The sequence below is a fragment of the Pristiophorus japonicus genome, chromosome 6 (genome assembly GCF_044704955.1).
Source record: "Pristiophorus japonicus isolate sPriJap1 chromosome 6, sPriJap1.hap1, whole genome shotgun sequence".
Classification (NCBI taxonomy): domain Eukaryota; kingdom Metazoa; phylum Chordata; class Chondrichthyes; family Pristiophoridae; genus Pristiophorus; species Pristiophorus japonicus.
This window is the reverse complement of record NC_091982.1, coordinates 235,979,670-236,004,644: the sequence shown is the minus strand read 5'-3', so window position 1 is coordinate 236,004,644 and position 24,975 is coordinate 235,979,670. Positions and strand designations below refer to the sequence as shown.

General features: G+C 48.6%; 1 protein-coding gene across 1 annotated transcript in view; it reads right to left on the bottom strand.

The window, feature by feature from the left end:
* LOC139266002 (mediator of RNA polymerase II transcription subunit 12-like protein) overlaps window positions 1-24,975 on the bottom strand; it is a 799,024-nt gene that overhangs the window by 207,214 nt on the left and 566,835 nt on the right. Inside the window, exons 24-28 of the mRNA XM_070883728.1 lie at window positions 17,117-17,218; window positions 13,512-13,625; window positions 10,866-11,083; window positions 4,249-4,437; window positions 2,940-3,014 (exon numbers count right to left, since the gene is read on the bottom strand). Of these exons, the coding sequence (XP_070739829.1) occupies window positions 2,940-3,014; window positions 4,249-4,437; window positions 10,866-11,083; window positions 13,512-13,625; window positions 17,117-17,218 (698 nt within the window). The remainder of the gene's footprint in view (window positions 1-2,939; window positions 3,015-4,248; window positions 4,438-10,865; window positions 11,084-13,511; window positions 13,626-17,116; window positions 17,219-24,975) is intronic.

Below are 24,975 nucleotides of genomic sequence, written 5' to 3'. Positions count from 1 at the left end.
AAGGGAGATCGTTGGCAGAGGGGGGGGGGGGGAGGGGAAGAGATCACTGGGAGGGGGGGGGGGGGGAGAAAGAGATCACTGTGGGGGGTGGGGGAGAGATTGCTGTTGGGGGGGGGAGGGGGCGGGCGAGATCGCTGTTGGGGGGGAGGGGGTGGTAGAGATCGCGGGGGGAGGGTGGAGAGATCAGGGGGCGCAGGAGAGATCGCTGGGGGGGGTAAGAGATCGTTGGGGGGGCCGGCGGGAGAGATCGCGGGGGTGGGGGATGGTAGAGATCGTGGGGGTGGGGGGGGAAAGAGTTCGCTGGGGGGGGGGGGGGGGGAAGAAAGAGATCACTGTGGGGGATGGGGGCGAGATCGCTGTTGGGGGGGGAGCGGGTGGTAGAGATTGCGGGGGGAGGGGGGGGAAGAGATCGGGGGAGCGCAGGAGAGATCGCTGGGACGGGGTAAGAGATCGTTGGGGGTGGGGGGGGGCGGTGGGAGAGATCGTGGGGGGGGGGGGGAGGAAAGAAATCACTGTGGAGGGCGGGGGGAAGCGATCACGGTGGGGGGGGGGGAAGAGAGATTGCTGGGGAGGGGGGGAGAGATCGCTGGGGTGGGGGGGAAAGAGTTCGCTGGGGGGGGGGGGGGTAATAGATCACCCGGGGGGGGGGGGGGGGATTGCTGTGGGGATGTGAGGGAAGAGATCGCTATGGGGGTGGGGGTGAGATCGCTGTCGGGGGTTGGGGGATGGAGATCACTGTGGGGGGGGGGGGGGAAAGATCGCTGTTGGGGGGGGGGGGAAGATTGCAGCATTTTCCCAACAGATGTTAGGCTAACTGGTCTATAGTTTCCTGCTTTTTGTCTGCCTCCTTTTTTAAATGAGGGCATTATATTTGGGGTTTTCCAATCCACTGGGACCGCCCCAGAATCCAGCGAATTTTGGTAGATTACAACCAATGCATCCACTATCTCTGCAGCCACTTCTTTTCAGACCCTAGGGTGTAAGCCATCAGGTGCAGGGGACTTGTCCGCCTTTAGTCCCATTATTTTACCGCGGGCTGTGGAGACCTAGCTCTGTCAAGTCCGTGTGGTGGCTGGTGTGCAATGGCCACCACATGTAAAAAAATCCAGCCACAGGCATCTTCCACCCTTCACGATGTAGTTCGGGATCTGGAGTATTAGGTCCTTCATTGAAACACCTGTGAACTCATCCCTTTTTGGCGTGGAAGCAAGTCATCCTCGATACTAGGGACCGCCTATGATGATGACTTGTGCAGCATACTGCCAGTCCCAAAGGCAATTCAACAACAAGGCCCTAATTGATTAATTTGATGGGACTTATCGTAGGCATATATTGCATCTTCCCTCCAAATGGACCACTTAGTTGATATTTTGGAGACGGAGGTTTAAGTTTTTTTTTGTTGCAAGTACTAGTTCACACTGTGTGACAAATAGATTCAACTTTATTACTACAGCTCTGGAATCACATCCCATACACAACAGAATGGTTTGCAGATCCCTTCCTATTATAAATGTTTTAGACTGAGATGCCAAGTCTGTAGGGGCTTTACTAAGGGATCCCAGGTAGTTTCTGAAGTCATCAGATTTTCTACCCGTCTATTATTAGTTTACTGAATATTGTTTGAAATTTTGACTTAACAACATATTATTTCCGGTGCTAATTAATTAGAATCTTCACAATAATAACACCGATTTAGTTTGGATAGTTGACACTGTCTGTCAAACATTAAGATGGGGAAGTGTCAAAATCAAGTGGGAGTTCCCTATGCAGAACATTGAGAACTATTCTTTTAAAATGTTATATATAGGAACAGGAGTAGGCCATTCAGTCCCTCGAGCCTGTTCCGTCATTCAATGTGATCAAAGTGGCTTTGTATCTGAACTTCATCCACCTGCCTTGGCTCCATATCCTTTTATACCCTTGTCTCGCAAAAATCTATCAATCCCAGATTTAAAATTATTAATTGAACTATGCATCTACTGCTTTTTGTGGGAGTGAGTTCCACACGTCTCCCGCCCTTTGCATGAAGAAGTTTCCCAACTTCTCTCCTGAATGGCCAGGCTCTGATTTTAAGGTTATGTCCCCTTGTCCGAGACACCACCATCAGCAGGAAAAGTTTCTCTCCATCTACTTTATCAATTCCTTTCAAAATCCTAAAAACCTCAAAATATCAAAATAAGACGGGTCTGTTCAAAGTCTGAAGGAGCAAATGACTAACAATAAAACTCACCATCATCATAGGCAGTCCCTCGGAATCGAGGAAGACTTGCTTCCACTCTTAACATGAGTTCTTAGGTGGCTGTACAGTCCAATACGAGAACCACAGTCCCTGTCACAGGTGGGACAGAGTCGTTGAGGGAAGGGGTGGGCAGGGAGCTTGGTTTGCGGCACGCTCTTTCCTCTCCCTGTGTTTGATTTCTGCATGGTCTCGGTGACGATACTTGAGGAGCTCAGCGCCCTCCTGGATGCACTTCCTCCACTTAGGGCAGTCTATGGCCAGAGACTCCCAGGTGTCGGTGGGGATGTCGCACTTTATCAGGGAGGCTTTGAGGGTGTCCTTGTAACGTTTCCTCTGCCCGCCTTTGGCTCGTTTGCCGTGGACGAGTTCCGAGTAGAGTGCTTGCTTTGGGGGTCTCGTGTCTGGCAGGCCAACTATGTGGCCTGCCCAGCGGAACTGACCAAGTGTGGTCAGTGCTTCAATGCTGGGGATGTTGGCCTGGACGAGGACGCTAATGTTTGTGCATCTGTCCTCCCAGGGGATTTGCAGGATCTTGTGGAGACATCGTTGGTGGTATTTCTCCAGCGACTTGAGATGTCTACTGTACATGGGCTACGTCTCTGAGCCATACAGGAGGGCGGGTATTACTACAGCCCTGTAGACCATGAGCTTGGTGACAGTCTTGAGCCAATAAAAATCACAGCCGGTGCTTTATACTCACAGGTTCCTTCATGCACTGTTTGATCATTAGCTGAAGCTCCAACCACGATTGTCTCAGAGTCCACTGGTCCAAATTCTAAACAGAATCAAAGACAGGGGGGAAAAAAACTCACGGATCACCTCTTAGTTCCTTTACTTTATTGAACTGCCTTAATAATCTTTCATTCAAACATTGTGAAAAAAATACAGAAAACAAGAAAGAAAGACTTGCATTTATATACCGCCTTTCATGACCACCGGACGTCCCAAAACCCTTTACAGCCAATGAAGTACTTTTTTTGAAGTGTAGTCACTGTTGTAATGTGGGAAATGTGGCAGCAAATTTGTGCACAGCAAGCTCCCAGATACAGTCATTTGATAATGACCCCAAAAGCTGTTTTTGATATGTTGACTGAGGGATAAATATTGGCCAGGATAGCGCGGATAACTTCTTCAAAATAGTGCCATGGGATCTTTTACGTCCACTGAGAAAACAAACAGGTCCTTGGTTTAATGTCTCATCTTAAAGTCGGCACCTCCGACAGTGCAGCACTCCCTCAGCACTGCACTGGAGTGTCAGCCTAGATTAATGTGCTCAAGTCTTTGGAGTAATTTGTAATTTTAAGGAAGTAAACGCCTGTTCAACAGTGTACATGTATGGGCTTGGTATCACACTCAGACAGTGGTCCTGAATTTCATTTTTCATCTGTACTGCGTTAATCATTCTCATACAGCAAGCAGGGTCTTAACAATCAGTGACAGTGCCCCTCGCACCCTAGTATATGGGTCACAAACTGGCAAGTCTGTCATCAGTCAATCAACTTTACAACAAAAATAATTTTGTTCCAAATATGACTGCTTCTGTGAAATATTTGTTCCCTCAACTGAACATATTTAGCAGCTGTTGACCCAGGATTCTTCAAATGAATCTCTTTACAGGCATAGAATTACAGCACGGCACGATTGTATTGAGCAATTCTCCTCAGCAAATCGCTTGTTCTGTCACAGTGTACAAGTCTTAAAATAACAAAGGATAACATAACCCAAAGTGCTTTGTTAACAAAGTATTCTTTCAATGTTATTCTTTCAAAGTATTCTTTCAATTATTGAAATCCCTCAGAGTTTTATTTGATGAGGTTATAGCTAGTGATAGATTTAAAGCACGGCTATAAAGCGTAGGTTATGTAGACTTCTAAAAGGCACAATGCCTTTTTATCTAAGCACCGATTTACATCGTACTTTATATCAGTGAGCTGAACTACTCTATAAAATAAATGTTTGATGACTTTGGGCTCAAGAGAGAAATCTTGTTATATCTTCACTCCAAATACCTGAAGGATGTGCTTGATATGCTGGCGTTGAGGATTGTCTCCTTCCACACATTCCTTAAGGCCATGCGGGTAACAGATAAGTTGCAGAAGTTGCCGTGCCTGCTTGTTGGAGAGTACTGGGTCCAGTATTAGATCTTTATCTGTACACAGTCTCTCGGGCTCCTTCAAGCAATGTTCCCCCACCCACTCCTGCCAAGAGAAAAGTGAAAAGCAGAATGTCATTTTGAAACACAGGGTTCGACCGGCAAGGAAAAAGGACATGTTATATAATAAAACTGTTGTACATGTACACTATAGATATACTCTCTGTGTAGTCACTGTACAATTGCATAAGATGGAGACTTGTTTACCGGAGGTACCATCAACAAGGTTCACACTGTATACACTATGCTGGCACCACCAGAGGCCGCAACTGGTGGAGGCCCAGGGGGTCACCTGTACACCACTGGTACCCAGATATAAAAGGGAGTCCACCATGTGGTAGCCTCACTCTGGAGTTATATTAAATGGAGTAAGGTCACTACAGTTCAAGTACAATACTTTGCCTTGTGGAGTCATTATCAGAGCATCTAAAGACATAACAAAAACAAGTCAGCTTCTTTAAAAAAAAGTTATATATGCCATCCTTCATTGTGAGGTTATGGTGTCATATCATTCCACGTTGCAAGGTGAGGTGTTTGCACATATTGTAACACTAAATTCTGATACATAAAACATCTTGCATTTATATAGCACCTTTTGATGCTTCACAGGAGTGTTATCAGACAAAATTTGATATCCAGCATCAGAAGGTGATATTGGGACAGGTAATCAAAAGCTCGGTCAAAGCAGTAGATCTCAAAGGAGGAGAGAGTGGGAGAGAAGTGAAGAGGTTTAGGGAGAGAATTCCAGAGCTTAGGGCCCAGGCAGCTGAAGGAACAGCCGCCAATGGTGGGGCAAAGGAAGTGGGGCTTCACAAGAGGTCAGAATTGGAAGATCGCAGATTTCTCACGGGGCTGTTCGAGAGGTAGGGAAGGTTGAGGTCATAGAGCAATTTAAACACAAGGCCGAGAACTTTAAATTTGAGGCATTGCCGGAGCGGGAGCCCATATAGGTCAGGGAGCACAGTGGTGACGGGTGATTTTATTTCCAATTTATTTACTTTTTTCCCCTGAAAGTGTCAGCTCATGTGGATAGATGATGCGACAGGTTCCAACTGCCTTGCCTAAGCGGACATGGTTCACGTCAGGGTTTGGACATGGAATGTCAGCAGGGTATTTGATCATTGCTGACTCCAATCTTGTCCTCATGCCCCACACTTGGCCACCATCCAATCGGGGTCAGCAGACACATTCTTAGTCAGGAAACAGGGCTGAATTTGTGTTTTCTCCCAAAACCATGGCCCAGGTGCACTGCAGCCAATTATCATGGTTCTACTATAGCTCTGGCTGAAATCAGCTAACTCAACAAGGACGGCAGACACACGATATATCAAGGACAACTCAGTACATCTTATTGCACAAGTGAAGATGGGCAATCCATAAACTTCAGTTGTATAGGTACACCGTCTCAAATCCGGTAATCTCGGGACCGAGACCATGTCGGCTTTTGGATTTTGCCGGATTTCGGACAATAAATCACGATAAACACCAGAGCGTCCGAAGAGTGTATGTATGTTACCGAGACAGACAAAGTACGAATGGTGGCGTGGGTTGGGTCGGGCCGGGCCTAGTGTCATTCGGTAAGGCTCGGACCGATCGCACACCATTTAAAAACACAGCGGCGAAGCCGATAACCAGTCCCGCCAGCCGTTTTTTAGACAACAATTCCAGATTTTATTTTACTGAATATCAAATGGGATTTTCTCAAAAATGTCGGGTTTTCGGATAATTCCGATTTTCGGACAGACGGATTTGAGACGCTGTACGTGTACTACATTGAGAAATGGGTGTAAACCCTGCTGAGTATTAATTGCACAGATGCTTTTTTAAACAGATACAGGGACTGTGTCGATCAAGTGCAGGTGAAACAAATCTTTACACAGGAATCTCACCCGACTGAAGCAACCGAGACCAGCTACAGTGGAAATCCCATAGCTCGAGTCACAAGGTAAAACCTCACTGCATAAACTGAGTGAGACAAAGAAACATATCGCCCAACCTCAGTGATTCACCTTCCTGCAGGCAGTGTTCTGTTCCGACCTTACATCATGTGTGCTATACTGGTAAATGGCACCAAGTTCAAATTTCATGGGTTGGAAGATATGTTGTCAGCCATGATCCCTCAATCTATCAATAGGTTTTTGGATATTAAGGGAATCAAGGAATATGGGGATAGTGCAGGAAGGTGGAGTTGAGGTAGAAGATCAGCCATGATCTTATTGAATGGCAGAACGGGCTCGAAGGGCTGAGTGGCCTATTCCTGCTCCTATTGCTTATGGGCAGTGAGTTCCTACGGTAAATCGGTCTCAATTCTGTCAATGAAAACCCTGCATTGTCATTTCCATCACAAGTATCCTAGGTACACAAATTGTCTTTAGTCATAGGTGTGCGGCCCACTTACAATTCCACAACATTCCTCGTGTACAGTACCACATCTCTGAATATTTTATAGGGAAGAAGAAAGACGCAACACTCAGCAAGAGAGAGAGAGGAAGAGAACGAACGATTGGAGCGGGGGTGAAACTACGGTCAAAGATCGGAGTTTGTAGGAGGCTTTTTGAAAGCAGAGACGCAGGTGATAAAGTAGATGGATTTAGGGACAGAGTTTCACAGAATTTCACACATAACAGCGGGGAAGGAGAGCACAAGCGGCTACAGACTTGCACTGGCGTTGCTAGAAGTTCCTTTCTCATAAGAAGCTAGCTACGGATATGAGTATTCGTAATAAAATGTTTGAAAGGTTTACATCACACCAATGAGTAATACGCATATTGAAGAATGCACTGTACAGTACCAGAGAAAATCCTTCGATCTTACATTCCATGTAATAAAGCCCTCGATACTCAGCATTTTACATGTATGGTCATGACTATGAGCAGGAAGCTGGTTTATTTGCTAAAAGTTTTTTGATTCATTTCATTCCACAACTCTAACGCAAGTCTATAGTATAACCGTGAGGTCACGCACTTTGGCAGAAAAAAATCAAAGAGCAAATTATTATTTAAATGGAGAAAGATTGCAAAGTGTGTAGTACAGAGGGACCTGGGGGTACTTGTACATGAAACACAAAAGGATAGTATGCAGGTACAGCAAATGATTAGGAAGGCCAATGGAATCTTGGCCTTTATTGCAAAGGGGGATGGAGTATAAAAGCAGGGAAGTCTTGCTACAGTTCGACAGGGTATTGGTGAGGCCACACCTGGAATACTGCGTGCAGTTTTTGTTTCCATATTTACGAAAGGATATACTTGCTTTGGAGGCAGTTCAGAGAAGGTTCACTAGGTTGATTCCGGAGATGAGGGGATGAGGGGATTAACTTATGAGGAAAGGTTGAGTAGGTTGGGCCTCTACTCATTGGAATTCAAAAGAATGAGAGGTGATCTTATCGAAACGTATAAGATTATGAGGGGGCTTGACAAGGTGGATGCAGAGAGGATGTTTCCACTAATTGGGGAGACTAGAACTAGAGGGTATAATCTTAGAATAAGGGGCCACCCATTTAAAACAGAGATGAGGAGGAATTTCTTCTCTCAGAGGGTTGTGAATCTGTGGAATTCGCTTTTTCAGAGAGCAGTGGAAGCTGAGACATTGAATAAATTTAAGACAGAAATAGACAGTTTCGTAAACGATAAGGGAATAAGGGGTTATGGGGAGCGGGCAGGGAAGTGGACCCGAGTCCATGATCGGATCAGCCATGATCTTACTAAATGGCGGAGCAAGCTCGAGGGGCCGTATGTCCTACTCCTGCTCCTATTTCTTATGTTCTTATTTCCTCTTCCAATCACCAGACCAGTTTCTGAAATGATATGGCCACCTCAACCATTGACCCATCACTTAGTCAAACCCCTGCTGAAGCGCCATCGCACTGCCATCCCCTGCCCCTGCCCCATCGCACTGCCATCCCCTGCCCCTGCCCCATCACAGTGCCAACCCCTGCCCTTGCCCCATCTCACAGTCAACCCCTTGCGCTTGCCCCATCACAGTGCCAACTCCTGCCCCTGCCCCATCGCACTGCCATCCTCTGCCCCTGCCCCATCGCACTGCCATCCCCTGCCCCTGCCCCGTCACACTGCCAGCCCCTGCCCCATCACAGTGCCAACCCCTGCCCCATCTCACGGTCAACCCCTTGCTCTTGCCCCATCGCACTGCCAACCCCTGCCCCTGCCCCATCACACTGCCATCCCCTGCTCCATCACACTGCCAGCCCCTGCCCCATCACACTGTCAACCGCTGCCCTTGCCCCATTACACGGCAAAGGCCCCAACCCTCAAATCCCAAGAGAAGCACTGGTTGGGGTGGCAGGTGAATTACAACAGTGCACCTTCCCCCAGACGTACCATCTTGCCATTCAATGATATTATTTTTAAAGCCTGCCACAATTTTCCAGTTTTTCTTTCCCCTGATTGTCTCTCCATAAATCCCCTTGCTCACCTTCAACCAGAAACACAGACAACTGGGTCAACTCTTTCTTCCACCATTTCTACATTTACAAACGTGAGCTGGTCTGGGCAAGAGCCATCAGTACGGAGGACAGATACATTTTTCCGCTTCTTGCCTTCAGCATCACCCTCAAACATTTAGGGCTAGAAATTTTGTTTGGTTCGCACCACCCGTTAACGGGTCTCTAAGCACCTCGGCCTGAGTGCTGCGCTGGCGTTGACAGCGGGAACTGCGGAGAAGGTTTAGCGGTGGCGCTTTCAGTTTGCGCTGCGCTCGCTAGCCCCGCCCACTCGGTGACATCACCGAATGCGCAACGACCCTGTAGCGCCGCGTTTGCAAAATTCAGTCTTTCGCCAACCTTAGCGCCCTGGCGCAGAAAGCACCCGGGCGCAGAAAGCACCCGGAGATTGTGACGTCATCGCCCCATTCCGGAAACTGACTTCTGCCCCCTGCAGCAACGCCGGGCAAAAACACCGACAGCTGCGGGGGACGTGTCTCAGGGGGCTGGCCGTTACCGGGGCAATGATTAAAGGCAAGGTGGCCGAGTCAAAAAAAAAGTACCTTGGTTTTCCCGCTACTGCTCCGTTTTCTTCACGGGGTCCTAACCGCGATCGCTCAGCCTGAGTGCCGGGCTGATCGCGCGGCACCCCAGCTCCCTCGTGGTCCCTTTATCATTTGCGGAGTCGGCAGTGTGGGCCTTTCCCTTTAATTGAGTGACGGCCCCTCGGACACGGCAACGCTGCGCGGCCCAGTGCGTAGCGCTCCAGAGCATCCGCCCCGTCAGTGCCCCTCGAAGGAAGAGGAGTGCTTGGTGTTCCATTTCCTTCCAGGGACGGTCCTTCCGGGGCGGTAACCCGAAATTTGCGAGAGGGGTGGGACTTCTGTGTCTTGTGCTGCGCCTGGCGCTACGTCTCACAATCCCCCCCCCTCCCCACCCCCCGAATGTTACCGCCCCCAAGCAGAACGATTGTGTTAATTGTAGAAATAAGAAGAGCGTTTCACTTCCCAACTATAACATGACCTCAAATGCAAAGGGAAAAAAATCCTCTCAAAGAGTTGAGCGATATAATTTGCATGGCCAGTTACTGACTAGATACTGAGGGCAAATCAAGTCCTTATGAGGAGAAGGCAGTACAAAACATTTCTTTCTTTAAATTAAGGAAGTGTTAATCTGCACAAGGATTTTTCACAAATGAATCGGGGAACATCTCCAAAAGAATTAGGTTTTAGTGGGAAAAGATACCAGTGTTTGGAGTCTGTGGGAAGACAGGAATGGGAGTGTAAACACATTCAGTCTCCCGACTGGTATAAAACCGGCCAACACGACAGCCTTCGAAAGCAAATTATACTGGAGGTCCCAGCATGGGGTGCTGTGGAGGGAAAACCACACATATCTCCCAAGTGGGAGGATGTTTGGGCGAGGGGGTTGGCGGGGATAAGGCTCATCTCCTAGTGCCTGGCTCAGGAGTGGCGTGACGTTTTCTGCCCTACTGATGTGGGGTTGTTAAAGGCTCAGGGAAGAACTTAGCAAGGAAAAAGAATAAAGAATTTCATTCAAAGGCCCACCACCACCTTCTCGAGGGTAACTCGGGATGGGTAATAAAGGCTGGCCTTGTAAGTGACGGCCCTATCCCGAGAATGAATTTAAAAAATATATATATATATACATTGACTAAAAGCCAGCATAGAGGCAGGAAGGATCAAGTACCTTTCTAATGAAGTATATTTCCTAGTGAAATTTTAGGCTTTGCATTGTAATGGAAGGGGACCCACCCTAAGTTTGTTTTGGAAGGATCCATCCCTAGGACCATTCAGCATATACATTGAAATGTAAATACTGCGGAAGGTAATATTCAGGGTTTTGCAATCATACATTTTGAAAACAACATTTCATGACGTTAAAACCTTAAGTGCCATTTATTCTATATTCTGAAGACACAAAAGTTCCTCAAATTCAATGTGACATTTTATTAACGATATAGACTCATATTTAACACTTCTCCAATAAAAAATTTTTTTCTCAATGTCAGTTCTTACCTGCTGACAGATGGTCCGAAGTACAAACCTGGCATATTCACTCAGGTTAGCCGTTTCTATAGAAATAGTTCGTCCGAGTGATTTGGGGTTTTTGGTGGAACTCAGAATGTCAACTTCGCTGATGTCATCGAGGATACTGATGGGAGCCAGCAGACTGGTCACAGTGAAGTCATCAGTTTTGGAGGAGTTAACATTATTGCTCCCTAATTCAGCATCACCTAGACATGGACACAACAGTCACTTGTGCTGAACACCACCCACTAAACCTTTAGACAGAATGAGACACCTTTTCTACTTCAATCGCTTCCTAACGATGCTGATTGTTGCTGGGTTACGGGTGTAATGTATGCACCTGTGAGGATGCCCACAGGTTTGTAGAGCTGTTAAGCATCATCTTGCTGTCCGGAGGAGGCGGGGGTCCCCAATGGAGTGCTCTCTGCGCAGGAGTCCTCCCTCTATTTATTGGGGTCTTGGCTTGGAGGGTGTTGCACGAAGCAGTCCCGTGCAATAGGTTTTTAAATCGATTCACGGACTCCCAGGCCCCCTGCAATTTCTGCGGTCTAGAGGAGTCTATGTTCCGTTTTTACTGAGTGTGCGAGGTTGCAGCCCCCATTTCATTATTTGAAGGAGCTGCTCCCTCAAATTCTGGTTGCACTTCAGTCCCACACTTCTGATCTTTAGGCACCCTGTGCGGAGGGGAGTGGGCAGGTCGGAAGGCCTCCTCGTAGGACTGCTCGTGGGCATGGCCAAGGGGGCCATCAGCCAGTCCAGGCAGCGGGTGGTCGTTCAGCCCGACTGCCTGCCTCTCTTCCGCGGTTACATCCAAGCCAGAGATGAGCACGCGGTGTCTACCGGTGTCCACCGCCTTCCGCGAGGGTGGGCGCCGGAGGGACTGGAGTGCATCATCACCCCCGGCAACCAAATTTTAATTTGATCATTAAAGTGCCAGTTTTAGTGCCTCCCATTTACAAAGGAGTACTTGATTTATACATTCACAAAAATAATTGTGGAGCTGTTCCAGGCACTTGATTTAAAATTTCTACACAAAATAGTTGTAGAGCTGTTGAGTGGGAGTAGCTTAGCCAGTCACGTGATGTTCACAAGACTCCATAAAACCCCAGCCAGTTGGGTTCGGGGGATCCACGATGAGGCAGGCGGTTGTGAGCCTGGTGGATGAACTGGTAATGTGTAGTGTGATTGTTAAACCTTTTGCTAATAATAGTTCTTAGTAGCAATGTGTTGCTATAAGCAAATAATCCATGAAGCAAATACATTACAACAGGTGCGTTGGAGCCAGCGAGTTCTCTGGTACCTCACTCAAACAGCGACACTTCACACGGGGAGGCTCGGCAGCGAGCATTGGCAGAACGCTGCACTGTGAATGGTGCCACATACCCAATTCTGCGACTGCACGATCCATGCAAGCACTTTCCCCAGCAGGAGGCATGGGCTGGTAATTTGGAGCAAGAACCCAGTTTCATTTTTCTGCCGAAAAGTCATCGACCTGAAACGCTTACTCTCTTTTTCCATCCACAGACGCTGCCTGACCTGCTGAGTGTTTCTAGCATTTTGTGTTTTTATTGCAGAGTTCCAGCATCCGCAGTATGTTGCTTTGGAGTTTTCGACTCCTAGCACAGGGCCTCTTGTAGCATCTTAACTGCTGACCCAGCTGAGATAAGCTGAAGACCAGGACTCGAACCTGGACCTCCTGGTCTGTGTGTCTCAGTTACACAATATTCACCAACTAAGGTGATGGCAACATGCTAGCCCATTAAGGGTTAAGTTAAGAGGAGAGATTACACAGATTCGGGTTGTATTCCCTAGAATTTAGAAGGTTAAAGGGTGATCTGATTGAAGTTTTCAGGATATTAAAGGGAACAGATAGAGTAGATAGAGAGAAACTATTCCCGTGGGTTGGGGAGTCTGGGACTAAGGGCATAGTCTAAAGATTAGAGCCAGACCTTTCAGGCGCGAAATCAGGAAACATTTCTGCACACAAAGGGTGGTAGAAATTTGGAACTCTCTTCCACAACCGGATGCTAGATCAATTGTAAATTTTAAATCGGAGATTGATAGCTTTTTGTTAACCAAGTGTATTAAGGGATTATGGGCCAAAGGTGGTATATAAAATTATCAGGGGCCTAGACAGAGTGGATAGGAAGGACCGATTTCTCTTAGCAGAGGGGTCAACAACTAGGGGGCATAGATTTAATAATTGGGGGGAGGTTTAGAAGGGATTTGAAGGGAAATGTTTTCACCCAGAGGGTGGTGGGGGTCTGGAGCTCACTGCCTGAAAGGGTGGTAGAGGCAGAAATCCTCACCTCATTTAAAAAGTACTTGGATGTGAACTTGAAATGCCTTAACCTACAAGGCTGTGGGCCAAGAGCTGGAAAAGGGGATTAGGTTGGGTATCTCTTTGTCGGCCGGTGCGGACATGATGGGCCGAAATGGTGCTGTAAATTTCTTTGATTCGATGGAGTTAGATCACAGATGGTGATCATCGAATGGCGGAACAGGCTCAAGGAGCTGAATGGCCCACTCCTGTTTCTGCGTTCCAATTAATTTTATTTGATCCGAACCTCTTGCGACCTGCAACTTTTGGAATATCCTCGGCTGATAATGTTCCTTCCAGTCAAGAAATCTTACCCAACATCAAAATGGCTTTCAGAACGGCAAACACAGCCCCCACTTCTATGCTGTTGTGCGCAGCGGCTAAAAGGTGGCGGTCACAGGATGAGCGGATTCCAGGAGCAGATTTACCTGTAAAGCACAGAAGAATTTTATTCACACAATTCCAGTTACATTAAAGCGACATTAAAATGCCGCTGTCGTGTAAAAAAAAGTTGCTGCGCAGTCTGTAACACCAACATGTAAATTTATCCTTAATGTAGCTCCAACTCTGAAGCAAATATACAATTCTAAAACCCAGAACTACTAAACACACCGGCACTATTTTCACCTTCCTTTCTCTGGAAAACTCAGGAGCTGTTCTGATCTGGAACGCACGGCCTGAAAGGGTGGAGGAAGCAGAGGATAAATACTTAAGGGGAAAACTTGCAGGGCTATAGGGGAACGAGCAGGGGAAATGGGGCTAACTGGATAGTGCTTTCAAAGAGCTGGCACAGGCACGATGGGCCGAATGGCCATCTCCTTTGTTTTATGAAAACATACTTTCTAATGAAAGGCGGCCATGGATTAGCACCATAATTCTTCCCATGGGGGGGCCATAATAGTGGCAATTGAAAAAATAAATAATTACAAAAGATACAAACTCAAGACAGTTTTTTTTTTTAAAATAGCGTGAGGACCTGGGTGAAGGCCCAAGCTCCGAAACGCAGGACACCACCAAGGCTGAAAGGTGGTGGAGAGAAGAGGAGTTGCACTGGTTGACCGGTGTCACGCTGGAACGGCCGGAGTCTGCAGATTGCAAGAGGAAAGAAAGACCGACCAAGGTCAGGAGTCGAGCAGTTTGGCAGCCCTGGGAAAGAGCGGGTGGGTAACAGTGTAACGAGTCACGACTGCAACAGCGGGAGTGCGGGAGAAGGAAAAGCGGTATTTGCAGTTTCGGAGACATAGCAGAGGAAAGTTCAGAGCATCAAGGATCACGGCATTAATAAGAGAATGATAAGGAAGGCTATGAGAGAGAAGTTGGATGCGAGAGATGAGAGAAGGATCACCTATTTGGAAGGCAACCTCTGTCCTGTATCGATCCAGGAGCGCTACTGCTACTGAAAGTCTGACAGATTTGGGCTTTTAAAAAAAATAGCAGTTTGTAAATAGCGGATTTATAATTTTAGATGGCTTAAAGCTGGTGTGTTCACGGCTGTAATAGATTCTCTGGAGTTAGATGCGCTCCATACCACCCTCTGTACTAAATAATGTTAACTAATGTTAGACATACACGGTGGATTTCTTTGAGTCTAGGTGGAGTTCTGCTTGCATCTAGATGTTGACTTTTCTGTAGTGTGCAGCAATCTAGGTAATTATTTTTTAAACTTGCATCGGGTGCACACTTCCTGTTGTCAAGATTTTTGAGCACGCTTGTGTGTCAGCATTTCCCACTGTGAATTGCTATGTCAACATTTCCAAATCAATTTTTATATGTCAACTGTCACAATGGCGACGAGGTGGCCCCATGGATGAGTTTTTGAAGTCTTTATGCCAACTCCACTGCCATTTTGTTGATTAAACATTGTATTCTTTAAGCCCTCTCTAACACCCCCACCCTCCCCGCCTCTCTCCCCCCCCAACCTCCCTCCCCTTCCCCCCCCACCTCCCACTCCATCCCCCCACCCCCCTCCCCCACTCCACACTCCCCCCCCCCCACTCCACACTTTCCACTCTTCCCCCCCCAGCCTCCCCACTCCACTCTTCCCCCCCCAGCCTCCCCACTCCACTCTTTCCCCCCCACCCCCCCACTCCACTCTCCCCCCCCCAGCCCCCCCCACTCCACTCTCCCCCCCCCAGCCCCCCCCACTCCACTCTTTCCCCCCCACCCCCCCACTCCACTCTTCCTTCCCCACCCCCCCACTCCACTCTTCCTTCCCCACCCCCCCACTCCACTCTTCCTTCCCCACCCCCCCACCCCACTCTTCCTTCCCCACCCCCCCACTCCACTCTTCCTTCCCCACCCCCCCACTCCACTCTTCCTTCCCCACCCCCCCACTCCACTCTTCCTCCCCCACCCCCCCACTCCACTCTTCCTCCCCCACCCCCCCACTCCACTCTTCCTCCCCCACCCCCCCACCCCACTCTTCCTTCCCCACCCCCCCACTCCACTCTTCCTCCCCCACTCCACTCTTCCTTCCCCACCCCCCCACTCCACTCTTCCTCCCCCACCCCCCCACTCTTCTTTCCCCACCACCCCACTCCACTCTTCCTTCCCCACCCCCCCACTCCACTCTTCCTCCCCCACCCTCCCACTCCACTCTTTCCCCCCCACTCCACCCTGCCCCCCCACTCCACCCTTCCCCCCCCACTCCACCCTCCCCCCCCACTCCACCCTGCCCCCCCCACTCCACCCTTCCCCCAATCCAACCTTCCCCCCCCCACTCCACCCTTCCCCCCCAATCCAACCTTCCCCCCCCACTCCCCACTCCCCCCCCAATCCAACCTTCCCCCCCCACTCTCCACTCCACCCTCCCACCCCACCCTTCCCCCCACTCCACACTCCACCCTTCACCCCCCACTCTCCACTCCACCCTCCCCCCACTCCCCCCCCACTCCACTCTTCACCCCCCCACTCCACCCTTCACCCCCCACTCTCCACTCCACCCTCCCACCCCACCCTTCCCCCCACTCCACACTCCACTCTTCACCCCCCCACTCCACCCTTCACCCCCCACTCTCCACTCCACCCTCCCCCCACTCCCCCCCCACTCCACCCTTCACCCCCCACTCTCCACTCCACCCTTCCCCCCCCATTCCACCCTTTCCCCCCCACCTTTCCACTCCACACTTTCCCCCCCCCCACCCTTCCACTCCACACTTCCCTCCCCCACCCTCCCACTCCACACTTCCCACCTCCCACCCTTCCCCTTCCCCCCACTCCCCCACCCTTCCCCCCACTGCACTGAAGTATCAGCCTAGATGTGTGTGCTCAAGTACCTGGAGTGGAACATAAACCCACAACCTCTGACTCAGAAGCAAGTGTGCTACCCACTGAACCACAGCTGGTAAATTATATACATTTTTTTAAGTTTGTTCATATTTATTTCAGGTTACCTTTTCCCCCATGTGAGTGCCCTAATCTTTGTTTTGGTCTCTATCATTTTTTTTAATAAACGCACTTCTTCCCTTTCCTGTCAGTGGGAATTCTGCATTGTGATTGGCTTCTTAGATAGCTTGTTGATGTCATGAAATTCCCACTAAACTGCACCAATCGCAATTGAACGGCGGAAAAACCGAACTTCCCATCACGGAGAACGCGAGATCTTTGTGAGCTGCTTTCTTCAGGGCCAGTAGCCTTTGCTTCACCGCTGACCGCAAATTATGGGCCATGAACTCATGATTCACTGATGTGATTTGTTGTTAATGTTTATGATCAATGCTGAACCTTCACTGAAACACTGATGTGCATGAATCACCTACACGTGTTCATTCATGTACACATACTTTACTGCTGTAGACTATCCAACTGTGAAGTTGGTCAATGGGTCAATCCTCTTAGTATTTAGCAATTTGGGTAAACACAGCTTTTTCCTCAGAACGGAACTTAAAAAGGAGAACACGGCTGCCAGCCAGAAACGTACCATTAGACTGAGGGAAGGGGCTGACTTGTGGTGTTCTGAACAAATGCAGCAAAAGTCTACATGTCATCCTGGCTCCTGGTTCTGCATCTGGATCACCGCATGCTGCAGGAAGCAGAGAGTCAAAGAGGTTATAAATATTCTACAGCAAAAATAATCAGCTCTCCACACTAAAACCAGTACTTTTCCTCTGCCACTCCTCCACAAACCTTTAAACTGGAAAATATTTCTTTGAACTTCACACACAAACTAGAATCATAGAACAGTACAGCACAGAAGGAGGCCACTCGGCCCATCGTGTCAAGCTAGATGTGTTATGTCTTTAATACTCTTATAAATGACTCCACGAGGTCTGGTATTGTACTTGAGCTGTTGTGACCTTAGTCCCATTTATTGTAACTCAAGAGTGAGGCACATGCATGGTGGGCAGCCTTTTAAACTGGGCCCTGCACACCTATGCAGGTGACCCTCAGGTCTCCCACCGCAGTGCCCTCTGGTGGCACACCTTATGTGACTATACAGTCAGTATGCGTGGTCTACATAAATGACAAGATGGACTTCAAAACTCCCTCTGCTCAATGTAGCTTGTGACGTCAGTACATCAGGCCACCTTGTTCACATGCCAGACATGAGGCTCCCAAAGCAAGCGCTCTACTCGGAACTCCTTCATGGCAAACAAGCCAAAGGTGAGCAGAGGAAACGTTACAAGAACACCCTCAAAGCCTCCCTGATAAAGCGCGACATCCCCACCGACACCTGGGAGTCCCTGGCCAAAGACTGCCCTAAGTGGAGGAAGTGCATTCGGGAGGGCGCTGAGCACCTCGAGTCCCATGCCAAGAGCATGCAGAAATCAAGCGCAGGCAGCGGAGAGAGCGTGCGGCAAACCAGTCCCACCCACCCTTACCCTCAACGACAATCTGTCCCACCTGTGACAGGGACTGTGGTTCCCGTATTGGAGCTGTGAGGAGGACGCTAAGAGGCTGCAGGGTGACTTGGACAGGTTAGGTGAGTGGGCAAATACATGGCAGATGCAGTATAATGTGGATAAATGTGAGGTTACCCATTTTGGGGACAAAAACACGAAAGCGGAATATTATCTGAATGGTGGCAGATTAGGAAAAGGGGAGGTGCAGCGAGACCTGGGTGTCATGGTTCATCAGTCTCTGAAAGTGGGCACGCATGTACAGCAGGCGGTAAAGGCGGCAAATGGTATGTTGGCCTTCATAGCTAGGGGATTTGAATATAGAAGCAGGGAGGTCTTAATGCAGCTGTACAGGGCCTTAGTGAGACCTCACCTGGAATACTGTGTTCAGTTTTGGTCTCCTAGTCTGAGGAAGGATGTTCTTGCTATTGAGGGACTGCAGCGAAGGTTCACCAGACTGATTCCAAGGATGGTTGGGCTGACATATGAGGAGAGACTGGATCAACTGGGCCTTTATTCACTGGAGTTTAGAAGGATGAGAGGGGATCTCATAGAAACGTATAAGATTCTGACGGGACGGGGCAGGTTAGATGCGGGGAAGTCCAGAACCAGGGGACATAGTCTTAGGGTAAGGGGTAGGCCATTTAGGACTGAGATGAGGAGAAACTTCTTCACTCAGAGAGTTGTTAACCTGTGGAATTTCCTGCTGCAGAGTTGTTGATGCCAGTTCACTGGATATATTCAAGAGGGAGTTAGATATGGCCCTTATGGTTAAGGGGATCAAGAGGTATGGAGAGAAAGCAGGAAAGGGGTATTGAAGGAATGATCAGCCATGATCTTATTGAATAGCGGTGTGGGCTCGAAGGGCCGAATGGCACCTATTTTCTATGTTTCTATGGACTGTTCAGCCACCTAAGGATTCATCTTAAGAGTTTGAAGCAAGTCTTCCTCGATTCCGGGGTACTGCCTATGATGATGATGATGACACGAAAGGACATCAATACTAACTAATATCTGATTTTAAAGAGAGTAAAACTTTCACCGAAATGCCTTTATTTCACTTTCAGTTTGGTTAATAAATCATCAAGTGAGCGCTTGGCTCAGTTGCTAGCTCTCTTGTCTCGGAGTCAGAAGGTCATGTGCTGTGCAGTTGACTCTCCAGTTCAGTCCTGAGAGAGAGCACTGCTTTGTTAGAAATGCTCCAATAATTCAGGTGGATGTTGAGGATCACACTGGAGAGCGTGAAATTCTCCCAACATACTTCCCTCAAACACTTTACTGTTGTTTGTGGGATCCGGCTGTGTACAAATTAGCTTTCGCTTTTGGCTACATAACAGTCAATGCACTTAAAAGTAATTCATTGTATGTGAAGCTCGGAAGTGTTTAAGAGAAATGTTAAGGCATGTGTATAAATCTGAGTTGGTCTTTGTGATCTAAAACATTTGCAGGTACCCAAGGGCAAGATTGGAATAAGGCATGACAAGAGTTCTAGCAATTTGTATAAGCCTATCCCAATCTGTAAATTATCCAAAGGATTCCTTCACATTCTGTCCCATCATCAAGCTGTTAACTTCCCCTCAGAGGTAGGGCTTCCCTTTGGCAGGTTGTTGTTCACTCCCTGAGGAAGTCCATCATGGTTTTCCCATTGCCATAACGAGCAATTTCCCAGAGACCCTTTTTTTCATCTCTTCCCAACACCACCATCCATTTGGTGCAACTGGCCACTCCCTCAATACACAAACGCGGATTGGTGCAAAAATGTGAAGCATCGACAGTTCAGCTTCTGTGGGAGTGTTCGTATTGTAGACACACATTGGTCCCCGATCACAGCAAATCATTCAATGATTCCAAATGTTTTGCCTCCACTAACTTATCTGGAAGAACATTCTAGGTCCTGATCATCGCTCATAAGAAATGTTTCACGATATAAGTTCTCAATTAGCCAGATATGTCTTTTTTTATTGAGGCCATGATCTAACTTAAAATAGTGCACAAGATTTATATTCTCTATTCCACTTAGTGGGGCAGAAATTCAGCTCCGCAAGCAACGGGTCGCACCTACCGCTTCTGATGGGTTCGCACCGCCACTGTGGATGAGGTGGCCTCCTGCACAAAATTCAGCTATTTGTCATTTTTTTGGAGCGGGCCGGAAGTCGGTCATAATGGGGGCGGACGTGCATTGGTGAGCACTCGAAAGGAGCGGAAGTGGAGGCGGGACGGAGTGTCCGCCGCTGACAGTCATCAGCCTGGCGCTGATGATGTCACGACGCGTGTGCGTCACCACGGCTCTCCCCTTCACTTAAAGGGGGGAGCCTTCGCCATTTTTTAAACTTCGGTCCACTGGGCCATCAGGGAGGATATCAGCCGGGCCAACGGCCTGGCACCCAAGAGGGGTTGACAGGCTGCCTGTTGGCGGCCCGGCCGAGCCTGGGGGCATAATTGTTGGCCCGACCCGGCAGTCGGCCGACAAAAAAAAATGGCGGCCGCGGCAGTGCGCCCTCCCCTTGAATGGCTGCCGTGCTTCCGTGTCGCACACAAGGAAAACACAATGCACCGACAGAAAAAACTGCCGGAGGCACCGCTCGGCAGCCTGAAGATTTTTGTAGCTAAATTTCGATGGAGGTGCGGAAAATCGGCGGTACGCTCTTTGATGACGCACTTAGGAAGGGTTGGCAGCAACGGGGCGGAAGGGGGGGCTGCCGGAAAAAGCAAGAATTTTGCTGGCGGCGGCCATTCGACTCTGCCGCTTGGTCACCGCTTTCCGGCGGTAACGGGCCTTTTCGGGAGGCTGAATTTCGGCCCCGTATCTCTACAAGATCCCCTCTTATTCATTTCCTTTCAAGCCTGAAGAATGGCACGTTCTTCTCACCAATCCTCATAACTCAGTTGTGTGACACTATGGATCAGCCTTCTCCGCAACACCTCCCTCGATGACCAGAACAGAACACAATACTTAAGGTGTGGACTGACCGCAGCACTGTTAGTGCAACTGCTTGAGTCTTCTAATCTACTGAGTCAGTAATATATCTCCACATTCTCGATATAGAATACAAATATATCGGATAGCAAATTTTAATTGCAATCTTTTTTAGAACTGACTTGCTGCCACATTTGCTTTCTCATTATTGTCATCATCATAGGCAGTCCCTCGGAATCGAGGAAGACTTGCTTCCACTCTAAAAATGAGTCCTTAGGTGGCTGAACAGTCCAATATAAGAACCACAGTCCCCGTCACAGGTGGGACAGACAGTCGTTGAGGGTAAGGGAGGGTGGGACAGGTTTGCCGCACGCTCTTTCCGTTGCCTGCGCTTGATTTCTGCATGCTCTCAGCGACGAGGCTCGAGGTGCTCAGCGCCCTCCCCGATGCACTTCCTCCACTTAGGGCGGTCTTTGGCCAGGGACTCCCAGGTGTCAGTGGGGATGTTGCACTTTTTCAGGGAGGCTTCGAGGGTGTCCTTGTAACGTTTCCGCTGCCCACCTTTGGCTCGTTTGCCGTGAAGGAGTTCCGAGTAGAGCGCCTGCTTTGGGAGTCTTGTGTCGGGCACTGTTCATTATTATATGATGATGCTGCATGACATTGGAGCTGAAGGTATGTTGGGGTTTGTGGTGCAGGAACTCTCGAGTCGGATATTATATCTTCCAATACTTCTGTGCAATTCATGTGCAAAATACTGAGGTTGAAATATGGAGGCAAAGCTCACTTTCTCCCCAAGAATGGGTGCATCTTCTCCCCTCCATCTCTTCCTGAAAAGCACACTCTTTGAGGACCAGTCACCTTGATCAAGTGGCCATTTCCCATGTAGAGACATCGTTGCATTTTTATTTAACCACAGCCGAACCCAGTTCTGCTCTCACCATATATACACATATGTGCACTTCTAGCAAGAGTCATTGGCAATCCAGTGTGGGAACCCTTGGCTGATTTGCCCCTCCTTAAACCAAAACGACAAAGGCTAATTAAATTGCTGCCTACTGCTGCCCTAGCTAAGATCAGCTAATTTAGTACAGATCAAAGATCAAACCAAGGACCGTCCTAGTCTGTGTAACACTTAGCAATCTATTCTTTATGGGGACTGAGTTTGTATAGGGGTGTCCAGGACACATCGACTGGCCAAGTCGAGCCCACAAAGTCCCTGCCAAATCCTCCCACCTTTGTTCAAACCACCAATGTTACCTTCTGCTCAACCTTGAGCCTTTTAAACCAAGACATCTGAAAAATACTGCTCCTTATTTGGTGGATTTTTAAAATCTTTTTATTTATTCATTCCTGAGATGTGGTGTCACTGGCAAGGCTGGCATTTATTGCCCATCCTTGAGCCGCCTTCTTGAACCGCTGCAGTCCGTGTGGTGAAGGTGCTCCCACAGTGCTGAAATTGTCATCGCGGTTTGGTACGACTGAGTGGCTCGTGGGGCCTGTTCAGAGGGCAGTTAAGAGTCAACCACATTGCTGTGAGTAAGGACGACAAATTCCAAAAGGACATTAGTGAAGCAGATGGGTTTTTAACGACAATCTGGTAGTTTCATGGTCACCATGACTGACAGTAGCTTGTTAATTCCAGAATTATTTAATTAACTGAATTTAAATTCCCCCAGCTGCCGTGGTGGGATGTGAACTCGTGTCTCCGGATCATTAGTCCAGTAACATAACCACTGTGCTACCTTACCCAGGGTTCAGATCAGTCAATGGCAATCTTTTACAGCAAAAAGGGAGGGAGGGAAAAGGGGGAGGGGGAAGGGGCAGATTGAATTGTGAGTGTATTGTGAGGTTTTAAACTTGTATGTGTGGGGATGCGGTTGGATTTTATTCTGTATGGGAGTATTTTGATGTCGCGGCTTCTTCCATTGCTGTGAGATCATGTGGAGCCTACTGCTTATTTGTACATTCAGCCCCCAAGCTGCAAACGCTTGGACATGCTTGGGTTAGAAGACACGTTTCATTTGGGGCTTGGATTTCAACCAAGCCCAAACTAATGAGGCAGAAGTCTCGGCTCCACCAGCAGTGGAGTCCCACAAGAAAGGAGCTTGGATGGATTTGACACAGCTCCTCTGGGGCTCCGAGCCCACAGCTACCCACTGATTTGCAACAGTCACTAAATTAGCAGCTTTGCTTCGAGTGTTTGGTGTGGTGCGTGGAAATACCGCACCGATGCAGTATGCCTTTTTCAATTGGGGGCTGAGACACATTCATGTGGGAATCTCTCTTGTTGCACATCACAAATGTGTTTATGAGAGTATTTGCTGTATCTTACAAAATCATAAAATGCTGCACAAGCTGCCCAACAAGGACACAAAATGGATGCCAAGCCAAAAGGAAGCGAGATTAGAAGGGGTGATCAAAATCTTGGTCAAAGAGGTGTGTTTAAGGAAAGTCTTAAATGGAGGAGATGAGGGCGAAGAGGGAATTCAACAGTGTAGGGCCCAGGTGGTTGAAGGCACAACCACCAAGGAGGGCACGGGGTGGGGGTCCATAAGTGTTGGGAATGAGAGGAATGGAAAGTTCGGTGGTGGGCGGGGGAGTGTAGTACTGAAGGAGGTGGCAGAGATTATTAGAGGTTAAGCCATGGAGGGATTTAAACATCAAGATCAGAACTTTAAATTTCAGGCTTTGGGGTACTGAGAGCCAATGCAGGTGAGGGGTTATGGGGGGGGTCGGACTTGGTATGGGTTAGGATACAGGCGGCGTATTGCATGAGCTGAAGTTAATAGCGTGTGGGGAATGGGAGAGCAGCCAGGAGAGTTTTGGAATAATTGAGTGTGAAGATGACAAAGGCATGGGTGAGGCATAGGCTGAGGTAGGGGTGGGCGGAGGTCGGGGTGGGGATGGGGGGAGGTCGGGGTGGGGGTGGGCGGAGGTGGAAGTCAGCAGTAATGGAGATTGCATGGAGTCTCCATGAATTACATGGAAACTCAGCGCGGGATTTAACGGGACACCAAGGTTACTGGTTTTGCAGAATACGGTGGCCAGGGAGGGGTCGGGTGTGGGGTTTTTGGGCGAGGGCTGAAGGCGATGCCTTTAGTCTGCCCAATGTTTAGCTGAAGGAAATTTGAGCTCATCCAAGACTGAATTTTGGGCCAGCAGACTGACAGCACTGAGGCCATGGAGAGGTGGTGGAGGTGTTGAGCTGGGCATCATCAGCGTACATGTGGAAGCTGACCCAGTGTCTGAAAATGTTGTTGTCAAGGGCCAGGGTGTAGATGAGGAAGGGGTGGGGGGACAGGCCAAGAATCCTTGGGGGACTTCACACATAAGGAGGTAATGATGAACCTCTAGAAACACTCAACTGGAGTATGGTGTCCAATTCTGTGCACGCCACTTTAGGAAGGATGTGAAGGCCTTAGAGAGGGTGCAGAAAAGATTTACGAGAATGATTCCGGGGATGAGGGCCTTCAGTTACGTGGATGGACTGGAGAAGCTGGGGTTGTTCTCCTTGGAGCAGAGAAGATTGAGAGGAGATTTGATAGAGGTGTTCAAAATCATAAGGGGTCTGGACAGAGTAGATAGAGAGAAACTGTTCCCACTGTGCGAATGCAGAGGACATAGATTTAAGGTGATTGGCAAAAGAACCAAGGGCGACATAAGGAAAAACATTTTTATGCAACGAGTGGTTGGGACCTGAAAGATTGGTGGAGAGAGCCTCAATCGTGGCTTTCAAAAGAGAATTGGATGTGTGTCTGAAGGGAAAAAAATGTGCAGGGCTAGGGGGAAAGGGCGGGGGAGTGGGACTGGCTGAAGAGCTCTTGCAGAGAGCTGGCACAGGCTCGACGGTCCGAATGGCCTCCTTCTGTGCTGTAACCGTTTATGATTCTATGATAAATATCAGAGGAACTCTAACCCGACTGTTGGGGCTGAATAGAGAGAGTTTGATTCTGCATACTTTACCCCGAGTGAAATTCACTGCACTCAAAATGGAGAACCATTTCCCCCACTTCCCAGCCCCTC